The following is a 17926-nucleotide window of genomic DNA, read 5'->3' as shown; positions in this document are numbered from 1 at the left end:
TCTCATTTTGACATTGTGAGATGAGAACTTCCTGCTTTGTCTCCCTTCATAATGTATTTTTTTCCCTTCCCCATATGTTCCTGAGCCATTCCCTCTTCCCCCTGGCCCCAGAAGCGTATGATTTTGCAAATATTGTCTAATACTTATCTTGTGGGAAGAAACTGAACCTCAGTCCATCTGTTTGCCAGCTGGTAGTTGCTGTCAGCTTAGACAACAGCTCACTATCTCATGCAAGTTACAGAAATGTGGATGGGGCAGCTTCCTTAGAGAGAGGGTCACAGAAGCTTCCATAATAATGTGGGCAACCCTGTGTTTGCTGACTCTCCTGAAGGCCACAAGGTTAAGAGCCTTCTCTTGCTGTGACAAGTCACTTTCCCTAGCAATCTTGGGTGATGGCCCCTCTGCCACAAGTTCAGGGTCACCACCCTGAAGGGTAAAGCAAGGGACTGGGCCTCCTGCTGCTGCAAGGTCTGACTGACTTTGGCAGAGATTCAGGTGGGCTTGGTGCAGAACCGCAGCAGCAATCCCGGCTCTGAGAAATGTGTGAAGCCCGCCTCAAATGTCAAGCCTAAACTTAAAACAATCCCAATCAGATACAAGATCATAGCAAAGCCATCTCATAACTTACTAGAGAACAATGAAAATACTAATTGTTGTTTAATTGGCTGGAGAAAAGGTCCCTGAACACGCCTGAAGTAACGTTAACAATCTTATTTTACTGCATGCAATTAAGTTCTATTCTGTGCTCAACGCAGAAATCACATATTTCACAGGATGATATTAGCAGGAGCAAGAAAGATGGGTTCTTTTCATTCCTCCTTTTAAATATTTTCAACACTCTTCTTCCAAATTGCACAATCACAGTGATCTCTTACCACAAATTACATTTCACAATGGAAAGAAAAAAAGAAGAAAAACTTGAGGAAAAAAAAGTGAAACCCCTAGCATCTGTGCAGGCACTGAAGTCAAGAGTCTCCCACTGCTGTATTTGTGGGTGAATTCAACTTAAAGTAGCATGAGAAAAAGAACAAAGATGGTTGAAATCTTGATCTGGACACACTGCTACTGGAGTCAATATCCTAATCAACTGCAGATTTAGTGTCCTCAGAGAGAAGCTTTATGAGCTTAAAAAATATGTTTTACTTCCTCCCCCAGAATTCCATTTCTGGCTTTCTTTTTCCTCTGTTGTGTTTGATTTTTCATCTGTCTCCTTCCTTTAACCTTTATGTACTCTGGACTCCTTAGCTGATAATACTGTATCGGTCACCCCAGGATGGTTAAAACATGGCTTCTGTGGAACTGCAGACCCTTATGCTAGTGAGTTCATAATTAAAATTGGCTACAAAGCATTTATTCTTACCCCAAATCTCCTTTTGCCATTAAACAGTCCAGTGGAATAAAAGCCTTCTGGACATCTAACAAGGTTACAGAGGAGAGATGAGGAGGGAGTAGTTTTAGGGCTTCATAGTACTTTTCTGAGTCTGAAAACATGCATTGCTTAGCAAAAAGAGAAAGCTGTGTATTTGATCTTTGAAATTCTTATTTCAGAAATGTGTTTTAAATATATAAAGAGCCCTTCAATCCAAATGGCAGTGCACCAGAACTGCTTTGCATCTACTGCTTCTTAGGTTGGGATGCTTCCTCTCATCTTGTCCTTTCCCCAGCCCACACCTCAGCTGCATCTCCTCACTGCACCCAGCTGTACCTCCACTCATGCTTACAAGGCTGCGTTGATGGGCATTTTATTTCTGTCTCCAACAAAGATGAAAGGCTACGAGAGCATAAAGAGTATCTGTCTTTTACAAAGGGATTCAGCTTTCAAAAATGCACCCTTTAGAAATAAAACCAGAATAACCTCTGAGTAAAATCTAAAGTTATGTGGATATGAACAACAGAAGGGCTCAAACCACTAAAATACACAACATAAAACTCAAGTAAAAATGTTAATTGAGCCTCTAGGCTAGCCACTTATAAAAGTGCACATTTCTGTAATTATCAGGACAGGTCTTACCCACATAGTATAAACAAGACTCTGCGACCAATGATTTCTAAGCAAGACTCATGTTTTATATGCAGACTGAAGCCACCTCTCCAGAAGAACTTTGAACAATAATTAACCAGAAAGAAAAGCAGCAGAGGTTAGATCTTGAAAAAAGAATGACTGTTTAACCTATGAAAATTAGTCCTTTTGCTCTTTTTAACCTCTTTCTAAAGCAGGGAGGATGCAAAACAGAAGAGCTATTAATTCACTTCTTTATCCTTCCCTCACCACACAAAAGATTATTTGCCTCTGTTCAGGATGCAACAACAAAGAACTGTAGGAATTTTTCTTTCAGTGTGGAGTAAGCCATGTCAATAGGTACTACTGTGATACTTGTGCCGATGGTTCTTTCTCCCATGTCCATCCCTGTGAACAACAGCCCAGTTGCTATGCCGCCACCCTCGCCAAATCATTCTCAACAAGGCAGCTGGTTATAGGACCACTAAAGAAAAGGTGCTGTGCATACCCTCAGAATAAGGACTAGGCAAGGAGGGACCAAACACCCATCAGTGCAAGGTTAGCAGTCCTTATGTGACTGTTTTCAGCAGCATAGTGCCTGGAGAAGATTAGGATGCATTTTGTGATACCTGAAACACTCATCTAAAGTGGATATCTCAGTCAAAGAGCTTTCCTATACTGGGGGCGGGGGGGGTGGGGGTGGGGTGTGCGGGGGGAGGATTTGCAGTGAGGGAATTAGAGCTATAGAGACCTTTTGTTCCTGTTGATCACAAAAGCAGTCTGCCCTCAATCCCCAGGTGTGGGTTCAGTTCAGCTGAACAGTCACCCAGGGATGAATTCAGCTGCCTAAACACAGACATTGTATCATTTGTTTTAAGAGTATGTGCAACACCTATATGTGGCCTTGAAGATAAAATACAACCCTACACAAAGCCTGGACCCTCTGAAACAGGAACTAGACACAAGGCAAAATACCCCTGGACATAATGGCACTAGCACTTCTGCATGGGCTACTGAACTAATCTATACATTTAGTCTGAGCTCAGTAACTCTCTAGGCTTCATTCCCTGTAGCAAACAGAGCTCCATTAACTTGTATTACACCTTAGATACTTAAATTAGCTGTTGATACCTACATTGCAAAACCTAGATTTGTGTGTCCTAATCTGCAAGCTGGAGGCTTTCCAGTGCTTCCATCTCCTGCCTGCATCCAGCACAAACCAAGCTGAGCAGCCCCTGACAGACAGGGCTCACCACAGAATACCCCTCCGCTGCACTGGCTGTTGTAGACAAACTCAAATCAGGCAGCTAGGGCTACCAGAGTCAATGCTTATTGTCCATCAGATGAACATCTAATCCTGGCTTTCCCCACTGCACATGGCGATTTGTATGCAAAGTAAAAAGCTAAAGTAGATATACTTTAGCCTGTAACATGTGGTAAGTACTTATATGCACAACCACGTTTTTGCAAGCAGCAAAAAGTCTCATTACTGCCCATTTGCTGAATTAATCAAGCTTCAGGATATCCTAATAAGTGAATTAATCTCTTTCCTAAAACAAGAATAAAAGCTTCACACTGACAAAGCATAAACACATCTAGAGGGCAGCAATGATATTGTCATCTTTAGCTAAATATAGAACCTGAGCAGAGACAAGTGCACAGCCACACACTGCACCAACACATTTTCCCCTTCTCTCTCTTTTTTTTTTTTTTTTTTGTTTCCTTTGAGAATAATACACAAGTTCTGCAGCAAAACTGCTAAGTTGTAAGTGGATGGCATCATTTTCAGATCCTTGGTCAAAGAACATTTTGCCTATATTCCAAAATCATACTGCAGGGTAACCAGATCTTGATTTGTCAGCACGACTTTATTTCCCAAATAAAGAGGCAGGAAAAAAAATCACCAAAGTAACAAAGTGTCAGAGATGAAAAATACTCACAGACTGACAGACTTTGTTTTACGAATCCAGCTGAAACTTATCTGAGTCACTCAGCAATTCCCAAGAGACACAGAGAAACACAGACACAGGCACAAAATCACCACGGAGATTTTTTGCTGTTAGAATGGAAATATTTTATGCAAACAATTTATCCTATAGTGGCAAACAGGAGGGGATTTTTGATGCATCAGTTCTTGTTCTTTTTTGACTCAAATACTCTTTCATTAAATTTTGCTGGCATATTGCAGAGTTTGATAGCATTCCCCACCCAAGCACTCAGGGGTTCTAGTTAGAGTGACAACCAGAGCATGATATAGGATGGATACCAAGCCAGGATAGGTCCATCCAAAGCCTTCAGTGAGCTGATCTGTGGTGATGTGAACTACCTGTCGCATTTTGTCTTGAATTCCATGCACTACATGCACAGAGACTATGATAAGGCACTGAAATAGCCCCATGAGAACCAGAACACGGGCAGCCTGGTTTTGCATGGATACGCATCTTGTGCTTGACTCAGTCTGGTATAAATTTTTCATACAGTTTGGGCACTTCCAAGTCTGGATTTTCTAGTGTCTACAATGCTTTCATTTATGGGCAATGGTACTGGGTTCATTCTCTCCAGCTGATGAGCTACTTTTATGAAACTGGTAGAAACTTGGAATCTTTGAGAGCTTCATTTCTAAAAACCAAAAAAAGGCAATGAAATTGATCCAAAAGTTTTATATACATTAGAATGAGAAATATACTCACAGCCGTACAAAACCAAACTAAAGATACACAATAGTTCCTATAGCAGCTTGCAAACACGGGATGCATGACTGTATAATAAATAGCCGAGTTATGACCTAGAACTGTATAAGCCCTTAGCAGAAGAAAGGCATTGCACATGCTTTTTCTAAACTTGTCTGATTTCTCTCTGAAAGCAATTTAGTACAATATTACACACTATCATTTCTACCTTTCCTCACCAAAATGCAAAACAAAACAGGATAAATCTACACTACATATCCTAGGCAGAAATCTTACGTTGCTTCAAGCCATCTCCCGATCGAACCTTCACTTTGCAGCTGGATTATTCACCTCTGAAATTTGCAAGATCCATTTCCCGTTTTGTATCAGTTTTCTGTCATTATTTTTTTCTCTGCATGAGGTCCACAGTCTAGGTTTTAAGCACACTAAGTCTCATTACCAATGGCCCTCTAGTCAGCCCACAGACTCACTTGGTGAAATCATGCAAGTAAAAGTAGTCAGATGTGTTAGCATTTGGCCTTTACAAACTTTGGATATGTTCTGCATGTACTAATTGCCACATCTTTCAAACCACAAAAGAGATTTTACCTCTGTATTTGAATATTAACCTGCTGTACTACAGTTTTCCAAGCTTTAATCACCAACTACCATCGCCCAAGAAGCTACTCATTTTACAGGTTGACTCAAATCTCAGTCTAGTCCTTCCCTTCCTTTTCTGCGCCACAACTTGGAGGAGCTACACACATGGGTGTAAGATCAACTGAAAGACACCTACACATACATACAGTGTACTTTAGTTCTCTGTTGCAAGCTACATACGCTACCAAATCTACGCACCAGTATGCACTACCAATCCGTCCTGCGGACATGCATTTTCTCAATGTGACAACTAACATTTTATGTTGAAAGAAGAAAAATGTCCACTTCCCCAGACTATGACAAAATAATGCTTGAGCATTTCAATAATACATTTTCATCAGTCATTAACATGCCATTGTTTTAAGAGCAATGAATTTTAAAAAATTATTAGCACTGTAATATAAGCATTAGCCACCATTGTGAAGAAGAGGAGCAAGGAAGATCTTTAAATCAGGTCACTGATGAACTACTGAAAGCAGTAACAAAGTTTATCAAAATAAAATGGAGTATTCAAGATTTTTTTTTCTCCCATGCACAGGAAAAGCATTTAAATTCTCTCCACTGCATTTCTTATATAAATAAGGAATTATCCATACTGCATTTATTTTTTTTTCCTCCTCCTCTCATTCCTTTTGGAGAAACAAGGCAGTGGAAATACTGACATCCCCACCTCAAAAAGGAAATGTAAAAAAAAAAGGCATACTACTCTGAGGTACTTTTCTGTGGCTGTTCTTTTAGGGTTCATTCTGATACATTTGCTCTTGTCTGAGCTATCCTTAATTCTCAGAAATTTTCTTCCGATCTCAACTGAGGCTGTAAAGGTAGTGGACTACCTGCTGTAATCAAAGACAGAGTAACCCATCCCTTTGCATGTTCCCACCCATTTTATTGCAAAGAGTGCAGGTCAGAGAACACAGGGTTTGAGGATGATCTTGCAGTACTCTGAGGTAATTACCTTACTCTGTTCAAAGTCAGGGATGACAGAAGCTGGTCCCTAAGAACAAATCTGGAAAAGGGCTTTGTCTTGCATAGCAAATACACAAAAGTTTTGTCTAGTTACCAGATTCTTGACACCTAGAGCTGGGGAAAGAATAAATTCACTTTCAACAAGATAAAAAATAAGGTCTAAGATGACAGGGTCATTCTTTTATGGAACTTAATGAGAATGCTGGCCCCACAAAATTAAAAATACATGAAAATTAGACTACTAACACCCCAGCAACAATTAAGAGTGAAACACAGAATGAAATATCCTCATAGACAAAAGCACACCAAGCAGTCTGAGAAAATTAGTGACAAACAAGTGAGTACATGTATTTGGAACTAATATGTTAAAAACTCTTAATGAAAGGTCCAAACAGTATTGAACAGATAAGGAAAAGGAAAAGGAAATGAGTGCCTGCATTCGACAGCCTGAATAATAAATTTTTAGTGAGTCATCATGATTGTTTACCTCTAAGACTAAAGCATCAGTTCTAAGAGATTTCTAAGGAGCCCCCATGTTCCCTTGCTTTGAATATTATTTGCCTCATAATATCCTCTGTTTCCCTTGCAGTAATGATGCAGCCATTCCACCCTCACAAGCCAACCACTGATGAAGTTACTAAACAGATTCCAGACCTTAGCCTTCTGTTTGTTAGATATAACTTTAAGCACAGTTTGTCCCCCTGTTTACACAGACAGGCTCTCAAAGGGAGAGTCCTTTCAAAATACAGTTCTTAGGTGTTAAAGACTTCACAAGCCAAAGGACCTTTAACTATCCAAACGCTGAAGCACTGCTACAAAGACATTCAGCTGTATATATATATATACACACATGAACAAACACACAAAGCACAGTATACTCTCTTTAGATTGCAGAGGATATTTTTGCCCAGATCTACCTAAATACACAAGTAAAAAGGAGTCAAGTGTCCAAAAGTCTGAGCTTTTGAGCAATCTGCATCATTCCAGATAGGAATTTTGAACATACAGGCTGGAATGTGGAGGAAATGTTGATTCTCAGGCAAACATTTTTTTTTTTTTTTTTTTTTATAGAAAATATATTTTAGGTCTCCCCAGGCGCCTTCTCAACACCAGATCTGTGGGAGAAAGAAAGGAGTAGTACTTACTTGTGGTGTTGTATTTGATCCCATTGAAGAACTCGGGGCAGGGTCTCTCTACTAGTTCCCCCGCAGAGGTTCTGGGCCAGCAGGTCCCGATCTGATCAGTGGTGGCATTGCAGTACGGACCTTTTGCGTTAAAAAAGGGAGACAGAAAGGGAAAAAGAAGCAGTTGAGAAAGCACAAAAGCGACACACTTTGCATCACAAAGCAAACCGAATCTTAGCACTTATAGAGCTTTTCCGAGCCCTGCGCCAGGTAATGTTTCCTACCATCAAAGCCCAGGAAAGGGATGGAGGAACTCTCTAAAAAAGTCTCTTGTAAACGATCCAGGAGGCTGCAGTTGACATCAAATTCTTCTAAGATGAACTGAGATATGGTCACATCCATTACTCCTCCCGAGACTGCTGGACTAGATCAGGCTCCTTCCCCCTTTTCTGTTTGGTTTGTTTTGGGGTTTTTTTTGGCGGCGGGGAGGGGGGGGGGGATTTCTTCCCCTCTCCTTTCTTCCTCTCTGGAAACAAATGAACATCAAGCTGCGGACACCCTGCAATCTCGTGTGTGTGAGCCTCTCTTCCTCCCAGCGTGCTGACAACTTGGCTGAGAGTCTGCGTCTGGCTGTGCAGTTCAATCCTCCAAGCTTTTCTTTGCTTTAAAACAGCAGCTCAGGAACCAATGGGATCACACTGAGCCCAGAGTAAGGGGCTTGCGTCTCTTAGCCAGCTCCCCTGGTCTAGCAGCTCTCCAGTGCCGCCTCACATTGCCAGACTGTTGTATTGCTTTCTCTCCCTCCCTTCTTCTCACTCTCTCTCACACGCACACGCGCGCACACACACACACACACACACTGTTTTATTGTTGGCTTCGGGGATGAGAGCTTTTGCAAAAATAGTCGCTGTAAATTAGAGCCAGGGAGAAAAGGAAAAGACATCAGATGAGTATAACTCCTCTGGCTTTTTGTGAAGGAAAGAAATTCCTTCCTTTACTGTGTGGAACTGAGGATAAGCAGAGATGCTTGGACAGGGACGGGTAAGAAGGGACCCAGTCCAGTAGCTGCAGTATTGGATCCTGAGCAGGCCTTTCTCAAGAAGAGAAATAAATAATAAAAGCTGGGCTGAGGGAGATGGTCTGACAGAAAAAAGGCATCAGAACAAAGGAATCCGGAGTAACCACCCACAGGAGAGGCAGAGTAAGGAGGAGAGTGAGAGAAGGGTTGGGAAACCAGCTTGGGAGAAGCAAGGCACAGAGGCAGCACATCTTTCAGCTACTTATGCAGTGGAGCAAGGCAAGACATAGAGAGCAGAGGACAGCTTTGGAGTGAAGGATATATCATTCAGGGGACAAGAAAGAAAAGAAAGGCCACTCTCCCATTTTCCAGTGGTAGCAGGGAGCAAGCATTTCAGAAAGGGTGAGCACCCACACTGATCCAAAGAAGCAAGAGGAAGAGCCTCTAAGCAAGGAAACCAAGATGTGGGGAGAGAGAGAAGAGCAAAGGGCTTGAAAAACTGAGGTCATTATGGAACAGGATGAGAAAGGTCTGGGGAAGAGGAAAGATGAGAGGAAATTTGGAGGGAGCTGACCAGATGGTTGGTCATCTTTTGGGAAATCAAAGGTCAGTACAATGGGAACTGGGTGAAGTTCTGCACTCTGGGACATGCTGGAGAGCAGCTTAAACCTAACTAGCCTTTCTGACTTGCTACATCAGGATATACAGAAATCTTTACAAAAGTTGCTAAGGAGAATTATCTAGGATCACAGATTCAGAAGGGTCTTAGGAAGCAAACAGAAAACTGACTTGTAAGGGAGAAAAGCAAGGTCAGGATATATGCTAGAAGCAGAGATGAAGGCAAAAAGAGAAGGCAAGGACAATAAAAAAAGCTAAGAAAGAAAGAAAGAAAGAAAGAAAGAAAGAAAGAAAGAAAGAAAGAAAGAAAGAAAGAAAGAAAGAAAGAAATCCACAAATGAACTTTTATTTACAATCTGTGTTCTCAGCTTTAGGTCAGACATGGTGCTTACACTGAGTTCCTGGACTTTACCCATTTAAGATTGAAGGGCTTTATTCTTTACTCTTCAAGGACCAAAAGAATTGTGTTATCCAGTGAAAGGAAAAAGAAAAAACACATTGAGTTAGAATGACAAATAAATTAACAACATGCACTGATGAGAGAACTAGCCAGGATGCTATTTTGCCATCTGGGAATCTGGAGATTTTTTTAACATTTTCAGACTGCAGTGTGGGGAGAAGGAAGGAATGCCATTGTGGTTTTGGGATGAACATTTTTGTTTTAAATTTGTAAAACCCCACATAAACAGTAAATGTCCTGACTTTCTAGGCAGCATGACATTCTGTGGCAAGTGAATGCATCTCTCTGTTTCTCTCTTTGGAGCCACGATCTCCATCTCAAGCAAATGTTCCTACAATTGTAAGCCTTCTTGCAAAACCTGCAATCCAACAAATTGACCCTTGTCAACACCTTTGTGCCATGCATCTCTAATCCCAAAAGCAGGAGACAAAATTTCATTAGCATCATCCACACAATGTGACTGCCACCAACATACCAGTTGTCTTTAAACAAGGCTTTGAGAAAACCCTACTTTTTGAACTTTCAAAGAGTGCTCTAAACCTCTAAGGCAATTCATAGACATGTATCCCTCAAAGTATCTTCAACTCTACACTTTAAGTTTCTTAACTTCTTCCTGACAGTGCAGTTGTGTTCAGAAAATTGATTTTTGTTCCTCAAGCAGAGCCTCTCAGTGATGGCTTTGTTCACTAATCAGTTCTGCCTCAACTGAAATGGCCACTGGGCTCAGCGATGTCATTGGGCACTTAAAAATGCTGTCTTCTGAGAAGATCTCAGAGTATTTGTCCAGTATGTTGATTTTTTTTTTTTTTTTTGCTTCTGCTGCCTCTCTGCAAGGGAAAAAAATCACAATGCCTGACCAAAAGTCTTCATTTCTCATCTACTGTCTGCCTTGCCTATTTTCTCACGCTATTTGTGCAGCACCTACTACACTGGAATCAAAAACTTGTCTGGAAGCTTTGAGTGCTAGAGTTTTGAGAATTTTTGGAGGAACGCATCAATTAATACATTACAAAAAGAAAGACCGTATCAAAAAGTAACTACTTTTAAATTTGTTAAATGTTTCATGTTCCTAAAGCTGCCCTGTATTTTCCAGCATAAACACCTGAAGTTTTTTTCAAATGGTTCAGATATTACAGAGTTGAACACTAAGCTGAATTTAATTTCAAATCTGTACTTCATAATCGTTAACAACTGAAACAACAGTCCTGAATAAGTATTTTTTTCAAGATTAAGAGAGTGATTTCTTCATTTAAGTGAGAAGAGCTAGAAAATTTTAAATCTAAAGTGATTCTTCCTTCCATGTTTTCAGTTCAGCTAACTTTCCAAAATCAGCAGTACATACCACACAGATAATACTATTGCATTCCATACATTTAACAACCAGAAAAACCCACACCAAAAATAAATATAGAGGTGATGAAGAAATTGTCTAGGAGTAAATCTGAATGAAAAAGTTGTTCCTCAGACCACAAATTAGCACCATTATTTAATAATACCTTCCCGGTTTTAGTACAGTTTCTTGATGAAAAGCTACTTTTTCACTTTCCCTAGGTACAATTAACTAACTACTTAGCGACAGTTTCCCTCTGGTTGGATCTAGACAGGTCCTGTCCATGTCAATTTTGACTCATTTGATGTGAAAATGTCACCCTTTATAAAAAAAACAATTCAATGAAATTCAATGCAATTCAATGAAAGATTGACAGAAATATTGTAGCTGCTGACATTGCTGATTCTCTGCTGATGCAGTATGCCTCCATGATCATAGAATAGTTTGAGTTGGAAGAGACCTTTAAAGGTCATCTAGTTGAACACCCCTGCCATGAGCAGAGACATCTTCAACTAGATCAGGTTGCTGTAAGCCCCGTCCAGCCTGACCTTGCATGTTTCTAAGGATGGGTCATCTAGCACCTCTCTGGGCAACCTGTTCCAGGGTTTCAACACCCTCATCATAAAAAAATCTATATTTATATCTAGTCTGAATCTACCCTCTTTTAGTTTAAAACCATTACTCCTTGTCCTATCACATGTCCCCATTTTTTCTTATAAGCTCCCTTTAAGTACGGGAAGGCTGCAGTAAGGTCTCCCCAGAGCCTTCTCCAGGCTGAACAACTCCAACTGTCTCAGCATTTTTTCACAGGGGAGGTGTCCCATACCTCTGACCATTTTTGTGGCCTCCTCTGGACCCACTCCAAGAGGTCCATGTCTCTCCTGTGCTGAGGACCCCATAGCTGGATGCAACAGGTGGGGTCTCACTAGACTGGAGTAGAGAGGGAATGAGCTCCCTCGACCTGCTGGCTACACTTCTCTTGATGCAGCCCAGAATATTGTTGGCCTTTTGGGCTGTGAGTGCACACTGCTGGCTCATGTCCAGCTTTTCATCCACCAGTATGTCCAATTCCTTCTTTACAGGGCTGCTCTCAATCCCTTCAACCCCCAGCCTGTATTGATACTGGGGGTTGGCCAGGTGCAGGACCTTGTATTTGGCCTTGTTGAACCTCAAGAGGTTCACACAGGCCCACTTCTCGAGCTTGTCTCATGCATATGCACAACCAATCTGTGTAAGAACATCTGAATATGCAAGGTTGTGGAAATGAACAAGGCATACAAACATGTAAACACATACTCAGCTCAGTAAGCCTCTTTTATCAGAAAGTGGTCTATAGCTCTTCTAGCAAAGGAATGAGCTCTGCTCCTAAATGGGATACAGTATTCCCTGGTAGTGGAAATCTTTGTATGCCAGCCCTTGCACCACTGTGACACAGCTTGTTTCTGAATCTCCAACCCAACCCAACTCATGGTTGGTAGAATTAGCCAGAGGATAGCTTTTAGTTTGCCCCAGTAACAGTGACTAACAAGGATGACAAGCTGTTCAACCAGTAACACCAAAAATCAGCTCTATGCAGGCTCAGGCAGCCAATACATGTGTTTGTGTGGGGTGGCAGTACCTCCAGAACCAGTTGACTGACCCTTGGTTGTGTCTGCTAGAAGCACCTCTTCTCCTCAGACACTCAAGCTCCACAAAATCAAGAGATCACTGTATTTTTCAGTACCCAAGATGGGTGTGTGTGGGTGTGTGTGTGTGTGTGTGTAAAGTACCACTTCTCTTCTCATTTTCCTTCCTCAGAGAAAGAAAAGCCCACTGTACCTCATCCAGCCTTCTTTTCCCACTACAGTGACTGTATTATCACCCAGGTTCCCCATTCATTGATGTGAAGAGCTCATGCTTTCCAGGCACAATAGTTACCCATATCTTCTGGTATGCAACACAAGGCTTAGGACAAGAAATGCACATCATTTGTCAAAGAACCTTGTTACACCAATACCCTTCTTACTTCAGTTCCATTGGCTTTCAGGATTTTACCTCACCAATATGAAGTATCACGTGGAGTCATGGTCCAAAATATTCGCTCTTTAGGACTCTTTCTTTTAATCCAAGTAAATCCGCATCCATACTTGTCAAATAACATTGTAAATCAGTGTGTTAACAGAGTCATGGATCTGTGTTTGGAGCATGAAATAAGCAAGACAGCTACATACAAATAACTGATTCAAAAGGGTGCTAATGGTCTACAAGCCAAGTACAATGCCTTCTGGTTGAATCTCACTTTTGTCTGGCCCTTACGGAGTTAATGCAGGTTCATGTGAAATGCCATGAACACTTTGTGATGTTCATCATATCCTCAGTGAGGGAAAGACTCAGGTACATCTCTAATCCTGGTTTTGATAGGAGAATGGCAGACAGAGAGAAAGATGAAGGAGGAGGAGAAGGATTAAAAACCACCTCTCTTATTTGTAGAAATTAAGTCTTTAAATCGCTGGAGGACAATCAAGAGGCAGACAGGGTCATCAATAAATTGCTCACACAGCCCAGCTGCTCTAGTTTGGAGTTTAGTGTCTACCTCTACATTTTTGTCACCTTTAAATATGAGGCAGGAGGGTTTCAAATGGCACAATATATTTTTTTCTCATCTTTCCTTTTTCTGTTTCAAAAATGTCTCCCCAGTAATTCTTAATTATTGCAATGACCTTCCAGCATCTGACCTTAAAGTTAGTGGGACTGTTCAGTTATGTAAGGAATGCAAGACCATACACTTTAAGGAAGGTACTAATTTACCACACTGGCTTCTGAACCGTAAATCTGAAGGTCCTCCTTCTCAACATGCACTCAAAAACTGATCTGGCTGAACTTTCAAATGCAGTGACAACATGACCATTACCTGGTAAAATACTTGTATTACCTTCTCATTCCAGGTATGCTGGCAATGAATGTAAATGCAATTTTCAGAGTGGGAACAGGACAGCCTCATACCATATGGAGCGAGACAATTCAAGCAGCAAGAGCTTGATGACAGTTTAAAAATCTTCAGAGACCGTACACCTCTAGAACTACCATAGGAATGTCATATATGGCTATCTTCTCTGTCACACCACGCTACGGCTTCTGACAATGAATCTACTTGGCTACATGAGTAGACTTAAAGAAAACCACTTCTCAGTTTGAATATTACACTTCAAAATCTGGTCCTTACTGCATGTACTTGAAATTTACACAGAATGTGCAGAGTTGCAAATTGTTGTATGTGGAGAGGAATATCAGACAGATAAATACAGATCTTTGTTTCCATTGATCGTCTCACTTGTTTGAAACAGGAGACATCCTTTATTGCTAGAGATGAAGTATGACTGTAGTAAGCAAAGATAAAATTCAAAAAGGCAGGCCTGTGGTGATGAATCTTTGTAGCATCATTGATGTTAGAAAATATTTACCGTGGATGTAAAAAGAATCAAGAGCATAAATAATAAATGGCTTGTAGCCAGGCATTAATATATTTCTTTTAGCACATTAATACACTTGTCATTCTCTACAGCTATAAAACCTGTACAAGTGAATCATGTTATATGAGACAAATGATGAGACATTGCAGGAAGATTATAAGAACACACAAAAGAACCAACCTTGACACAATCATAAACTGACAGTCTTAGTTTTTAGCAAGATGTTTTGGATGAACGTGTAGAACATAATCTACCATGTAAGAGCACAGAAACAGTCACTCCAGAATAACTGATTTTATACGTGGTCAAATTCAGGGTCAGTGCTCCACAGACATAGAATAACACAAAGGATCCATTTTATTTATTTATTTATGCCTGGCAACGGCCCAGTCCTCTGTTTACAACATAAACAAATATTAAAAAAATGGGGGTTAGGTCACATCTCAACAAATGAACCATGACCATGTGGTTCATTAGTCCCACTTTCTTTGTTATGTACAATGGGACCATTGCCAAATAAGATGTATAGAATCAGGGGTCTTGCCCTGCTCGCCTCCTTATAACACATTAGGTAACAGGATTTGTTGATGTCCTGTCCTCAGGATATGCCAATCAAGCTTTTACTCTCCCTGCCTCCCACTCTGCTTCGTTGTGCTGACTTTTGGTGCATGTTGGGAAGATCTGAGTAATAATCCCATATGGTCTTAAACTGGGAGGAAAGAAAAGGTAGAGGGTAATAAAATGTTCAGAAGTGAATCCCCCATTTCCTCTGAAAACATACAGATACTGTGCATAACTGACTTTCAAATATCACATAGCTCAGAAAACAGAGAATAAGGTTGAAGTAACATATGATCATGTTGCCCTGTATGTCGTCTCTGATAATGACCATGTGCTTCAGAAAATTATTTAGCCCATCAACAAAACCAGTCTGCTCCGAATTACCATCATGTAATTAATAGGGCATCATAAGCAACCTTAACACATGCAGTAGGAGAATTAATTCTTCGAGTCATGGGTCTTGCTTTCATTGCCCAGCATGCAGCATTGTAGCTATAGTATTGTAACTCATAGTTTTAAACCATCCAACCCGTATTTGCTTGTTTTTTTGAGAAGCATCAGCAGTCTGGCTTTGAGACCCTGGGCTAGTGACTTATGTACTCCTTTGGGCATATCTGCCCAACCCAGGTACAAAATCCAGGAATTGTAACAGAATCAAACACTGCAGAGTTGCCAGCTCTCAGATTCAGAGTTTCAACTTTGCTTTTAATGAGTTATCTAAGATGCTATTAGAGCCAAGGAGGATCTAGATTTTGATTCAACTGCCCAAAAATACATGTCCAGCACCATCCGAGGCACTTTAGCATATCTGAGATAGACACACGAGGCTGGCAGATAAACACAGGACCTAGGGAAGGCCTCCCGCTTCTGAGGCAGCAGCTGAAGGCCAGGCATTTTGTTTTCAAGCATCTCAAATGTTCTGGGACACCCATATCTAAGCAACCAAATACAGCCTCAGATATCCATTGATTATAAAGGCTGATCAGATCTTACTTGAAGGTATGTATGCATGGTCACATAATCTTGAAGACTTACTGTAAATTCCAGCTAGCAGGACAATATCAGTGCACGCTGCTTCTCTAAATCCCTACAAGTGCCTCATCACTGTCAAACTCAACAAGAGGCGACAATAGCAAATTTTCATATAATCACTTGGTCTTCTAATATGTATCTCCACTCAGGCTACTGGATATTAGATTGACCAAAAGCTGGATCTTCCACAGAAAAGAAGCAGCCCACCATCAGTGTGTCACTAGGGAGAGTCTTTCACTATTATTACGTAGGCTTCACCCTATGCAATAGATTTTTATTCCTTGGGTTACCTAACTTGAATCCTTCATAAATATGGGAAACCTCCTAAAGCACAAACACAAAGAGTAGCGTAAGTAGTAGCCCTGTAGAGCAAATGAAGCTTTCTTCACAATTTTCTTCTCTTGGTTGAACTGTTATGCTTATAACATCATCTCAAAGAGGAAACAAAGTCTGGACATGTTGCACCTCTTGCAGTATCTCGAGTGCAGATGTCTTCAGAGGTGCCAATCAACCTAGGCTTCTTTTGCAGCCAATGGAAAGAAATATGAACTTTTGTATTGCAATTCACCTGATCTATGGTAATCACCTATGTTAGGATGAGATTGATTTTGCCCTCAGCTCCATCCAATACCCTGAGTAGATCTCTGCTGTCTGTAGGAGGAACATAAAACAACTTGGACTGATGTAAATGTCTGCATTTAGTCAAGTGAATCCCATTCCAGATGCCTAGAACAAAGATCAAATTGTTTGCTGAGCTCTTCTCCACTAGCCTGCAGCACCCTGTCTCCCTAGAGAGTCTGGCAACTGTAATCCTACGAGTATGGACCTATCATTTCATGGGAGATCAAACAATATTTTAAATCAAACAAATCAAGAATAAAGATAGTAATAAAAATGTCATGTTATCACATGTCATGTGATAGGACTATCACAATGCTAGAAATATATAATTATGTTTAGACTTTCCATGTCTTTAATGTAATTATTTACATGAGGAAACCAATACACTACACTGTATAAAAGATTTGCATCTCTCTGCTAGTCAGCTGGTTATTGTAAGGACTCCAGGACAGTAAGCAACCGTCAGAGAAAATGCCTGGAAATTAAGTGGAAGAAATCATGAGCAGTCATGCCAACTTCAAGAAGTGAGACAGTAGTTCTCAAGAGCATCATTCCATAACAGTGAGGTAGGGTTCAGTCACACTAGACAGAAGCTGGAATGATTAGGCATGAACATGGATCACTGTAATATTACTAAATCCATGATAACTGAGGAAGAATAACCTAATGACCCTTGATTTGTGATTTGCAAAGTGCTTTTGAACTGCTACCATATGAGATAGCAGCCCTAGAAGAACAGAGTGGATGGAAGAGCATTATCTCTGTAGCATTAGTTTGTGCTTGTGTCTGGAATCAGTGACCCTTCCTATCTACACAATTTTGGATACCTCCTGGGATAACAAATCCATTTACCTCCCTTCAGATCTCTTCCCTAGCTTGACTCACTACCCTTTGACCTTTTTATTACTGGGGCCAATATTTCTGATTCTGTAGCGCAGAGTACTTCAGGTCTTGTGTAGGTATAGGCTGGGTATTTGAGAGGCCCATAGTTGCCGAGGTATTCATCTCACCTAATTTCAGCCATCTAAAATTTGGGTGTCTAGACTAAGCCAGGTATCTAGGCTCTTTAACAGTCTCCAGGAAAATGGCCACTTTCAGAGAATGATGATTCATTTATTTCGGAGACAAATACCTTCTTCAAATTCATAACTCTTAGTAGGATGTAATTCAGCCCAAGAAACGGTTATATACATTTGTATTTTAGATAGAGCTCTTTCCTGCTGACACATCACATATCTGAAATGGATATTGGGGCTGTAGATATAAGTTAGGCATAAATTGAAGAGGACAAATTATGCAGTGTAGTACGGTTTCAAAGCAGAAACAAAAACGCCTATATTTAGCTATCTTTACAAGATAAATTATATTAATTCCTGTTCATAGAGATGGTTTGATGGGGAAGATTTCCACTGAAGGCAG

General features: G+C 40.7%; 1 protein-coding gene across 5 annotated transcripts in view; it reads right to left on the bottom strand.

The window, feature by feature from the left end:
* CRHR2 (corticotropin releasing hormone receptor 2) overlaps nucleotides 1-17926 on the bottom strand; it is a 160656-nt gene that overhangs the window by 101630 nt on the left and 41100 nt on the right. For 2 of the 5 annotated variants that reach the window (XM_074899832.1, XM_074899834.1), the window contains one exon: nucleotides 7440-7559. In XM_074899832.1, the coding sequence (XP_074755933.1) occupies nucleotides 7440-7559 (120 nt within the window). Of the gene's footprint in view, nucleotides 1-7439; nucleotides 7560-7702; nucleotides 8098-17926 lie in introns of those variants that run through there. The other 3 variants (XM_074899833.1, XM_074899838.1, XM_074899837.1) reach the window with 3 other exon arrangements.

The sequence above is a fragment of the Athene noctua genome, chromosome 2, assembly GCF_965140245.1.
Source record: "Athene noctua chromosome 2, bAthNoc1.hap1.1, whole genome shotgun sequence".
In the NCBI taxonomy this organism is placed as follows: domain Eukaryota; kingdom Metazoa; phylum Chordata; class Aves; order Strigiformes; family Strigidae; genus Athene; species Athene noctua.
This window is presented reverse-complemented; position numbering and strand designations above follow the sequence as displayed.